Genomic DNA, 3,482 nt, shown 5'->3' on the forward strand with positions numbered 1-3,482 from the left:
ATCTAGTCCTAATAGGTTCAATGAGACTATCCTCAAGAAAAAAATCAAAAATAGAAGTTGAGGAACGCATCTTGAAAAAATAGAAAAACTAGATAAAATAGTAAACATATTTACAAGGAAGCTTATCTCACACGCCACACTTAAAGAATTCAATGTCCACGGTGCAACAAATTAAACATGAGTTACAGAGTTAGAGAGAACTCTATTTCGGCCTCTAGGCCTCGCGATATCAATCAACATTAGCCACATTTGTGTCAAAGTCCACACCCATTTAGGTCACATAAACATAATCATTATCAGTGTCGTCGTCATCATCTCTTCATCATTAGTACCGTCATCCTCAGTCTCATCCTTCTAATCTTTAGTGGCATTGTCATCATCAATAAGCTCTTGAAATATTGGTCCCATGCGACATATGTGCATGGTGCAGTCCACTAGAGGGTAAATCCCAGTCAATGTATTCATCTCTTAATGTATTATAAGATGGACATGTAGAAAATACCCATACTTAGAAAAATAATTATAGGAACAAAATAAGCTAATTATGTTAGTAATATATTCTGTATAATCTTCTTCCTTATCTGGTTCCGTATTTCTTTCCATCTTACCTGTATAAATGTAATAGTTATTTCACAAGAGCAATACACAGAAAATTAACCAAAAACTATTCTCTCTGTTTACGTATTTTAACATGGTATCAGAGCCATAAGGTCGATCTTCGACGGTTGTTCGTACTCATCATCTACCGGGATCTACCGAAATGGAAGACCCATCGGAAAACCCACCAGAAAATCCAAACCAGCTTATTTCTATGGAACATATGCAACAACTGTTTCAAATGTTCCAAACACTCAACAAAAGCTCAACCAACATCGAACCAGTGACTTCACAAACAGTGCGAGTCGCGGAAAAATTGAACTTTACCAACTACACCAAATGGTGTAAACTGATGCAGATAGCAATTGGTGGTCGGGGAAGACTCAATCACATCATCGTCAATCCCATTTCACCAGACGATCCAGAATACCAGCAATGGGCTCAAAAAGATTCGATGGTCATTTCATGGATCATCGAGAATATTGATGGAGACCTCGTGAATCAATTCTTGGACTACAAAACTGCCCGAGATTTATGGAAAGGCATCGAAACTCTACTCAGTAGCGGCAGAGATGAACTGCAGATCTATGATCTGAACACAAAGGCAACCTCTATGAAACAAGGCATAGACACGATAGAGGTCTATTTCAGTAAATTGAATACCCTCTGGAAAGAAATCGATAGACGAATGCCGAACCCAATGAAATGCGCAGAAGACATCACACAATTCAACTCATTTATACAACGACAAAGGCTGTACCAGTTTCTGGCTGGTGTAAATGATTCACTTGACAAAGAAAAGCGAGACATCCTAAATCTAGATCCCCTTCCAACCATTGATGCCGCATATGCCACCATCAGACGAGAAATTGCTCGTCGTGGCATAATGACCGGCAACTCATCACTGGAACGAGGTCCCTCAGAGATTGGAAGTGGTCTTGTCACTCAACGCCGGTCAGATTCTTCATTTAGCCGGCCAGATTCATCATTCCGGCGAGAGGACAAAACTCCCCTCAAATGCAGCCACTGCGGAGGAACCAAACACACCAAGGAAGGATGCTTCAAGCTCATCGGCTACCCAGAATGGTGGGAAGACCTGAGACAGCGTAAAGCCGCCACCAAGGTAACAAAGACCGGCGGCAAGGCTAACGCCGCCATCGGAGAAGGAGAACCGACCAGCGAAGCTTCGCCAACCAATGTCACCAACAGGCGAACAGGTACCGGCGAGGGCTCGTCGACCAACGTTACCGACAGGAGAACAGGTACGAGTGGCAAAGATGGGTTCACCAAAATTTCCGGTGAACCATGGATGGAGACAGAGGAAGCGACGGGAAGAAGAAGAGAGGAGCCATCCTCTAGAAGTGAAAGTGAGGAAAAACAAAAGGCCTTAAAAAATTCAGACCCTTTAGCCCTTGAGCCCAAAAAATTAGAAGCCCAATTTGATAAAAAACCCAAGAAAAAACAAAGTGTGGGTCTCATGTGCAATAAGTCCAATTGGATTTTTGACTGTGGGGCCACGGACACTATGTCATACGACCCATCCGATTTTCTCTCCTCCACATCAACTACCCGTACTAAGATTCAAACCGCAAATGGGGAATTTATTCCAATTACTCAAGCCGGAGATGTGGATATTACATCAGAAATCCATTTAAAAAATTGTCTTTTAATTCCAAGTCTTACCCACAAACTTTTATCTGTTAGTCAATTAACCAAGGAACTAAACTGTACAATTCTAATGACTTCCTCTGATTGTATTGTACAGGATGCTCAGACGGGGCGGATCATTGGTCGTGGTATTGAACGAGGAGGTCTATACTATGTAAACGAGGTGACTCAACAGGGTAACGCTTTGCTTGCTCAAGGGTCGCCGGAATATCAGATCTGGATGTGGCACCGACGGCTAGGTCATCCGTCTTTAAGTTATCTTAAACGATTATTTCCCTCTTTTAAGGACATTGATTTTGTTTTGGACTGTGAAGCATGTGTACTTGCAAAAAGTCATAAACATTCTTATTCTCCCAGTTCAACTCATGTTTCTAAGCCATTTACCCTAATTCATTCTGATGTCTGGGGTCCTGCACCTGAATTTGCCTTTTATAAATATTCCTATTTTGTTTTGTTTGTGGATGATTGCACCCGTATGAGTTGGGTTTATTTTCTAAAAAATAAATCTGAAGTATATGATGTGTTTATAAATTTCTACAACATGATCTGTACCCAATTTGCTGCCCAACCTCAAATTCTTCGATCTGATAACGGAGGAGAATACATAAACTTAGATATGAAACAGTTCATTTCTGATCATGGCCTCATTCACCAGACTACCTGTCCGGACACTCCTCAACAAAACGGGATAGCTGAACGGAAAAACCGAACCCTTCTTGAGATTACTAGAGCCATTATGTTAGAATCCCATGTCCCTGTCCATTTTTGGCCAGAGGCCATTGCCACAGCCACATATCTAACCAACCGACTACCTACCAAACCTCTTGCATACCAAACTCCTCTTGACACTCTTTCTTCCCATGTGTCCATCCCTTCCTATCATTCTCTACCTCCACGGGTGTTCGGATGTGTTGTCTATGTTCATCTCCCAAAAAGAATCAGAAATAAACTTGAACCACGAGCCATCAAATGTGTTTTTATTGGGTATGGGGTTACTCAAAAAGGGTACCGATGCTATGATCCCATTCAAAACAAAATCTACACCAGCCTTGACTGCGAGTTTTTTGAACACTCCTATTACTATACCCAGCCTGGTCCTCAGGGGGAGACTACGAATGATGACCTTAGCTGGTTAATATATCCAGAAATGATGGACCTTGATCCTCCAACGCAAGTAAGCAATACCACCGACGTCAACTCTGAAACATCTGTATCAG

General features: G+C 41.8%; 1 protein-coding gene across 1 annotated transcript; it reads left to right on the plus strand.

Moving 5' to 3' along the window:
- Positions 1-490: 490 nt before the first annotated feature.
- On the plus strand, positions 491-2,519 carry LOC114078289. Its single transcript, XM_027918869.1, has 2 exons — positions 491-1,859; positions 2,363-2,519. The coding sequence occupies exons 1-2, from the start codon at positions 761-763 to the stop codon at positions 2,398-2,400; spliced, it is 1,137 nt and encodes a 378-aa protein (XP_027774670.1). The 5' UTR covers positions 491-760; the 3' UTR covers positions 2,401-2,519.
- The last annotated feature ends 963 nt before the right edge of the window (positions 2,520-3,482 follow it).

This window comes from Solanum pennellii, chromosome 8, assembly GCF_001406875.1.
Source record: "Solanum pennellii chromosome 8, SPENNV200".
Taxonomy (NCBI): Eukaryota; Viridiplantae; Streptophyta; class Magnoliopsida; order Solanales; family Solanaceae; genus Solanum; species Solanum pennellii.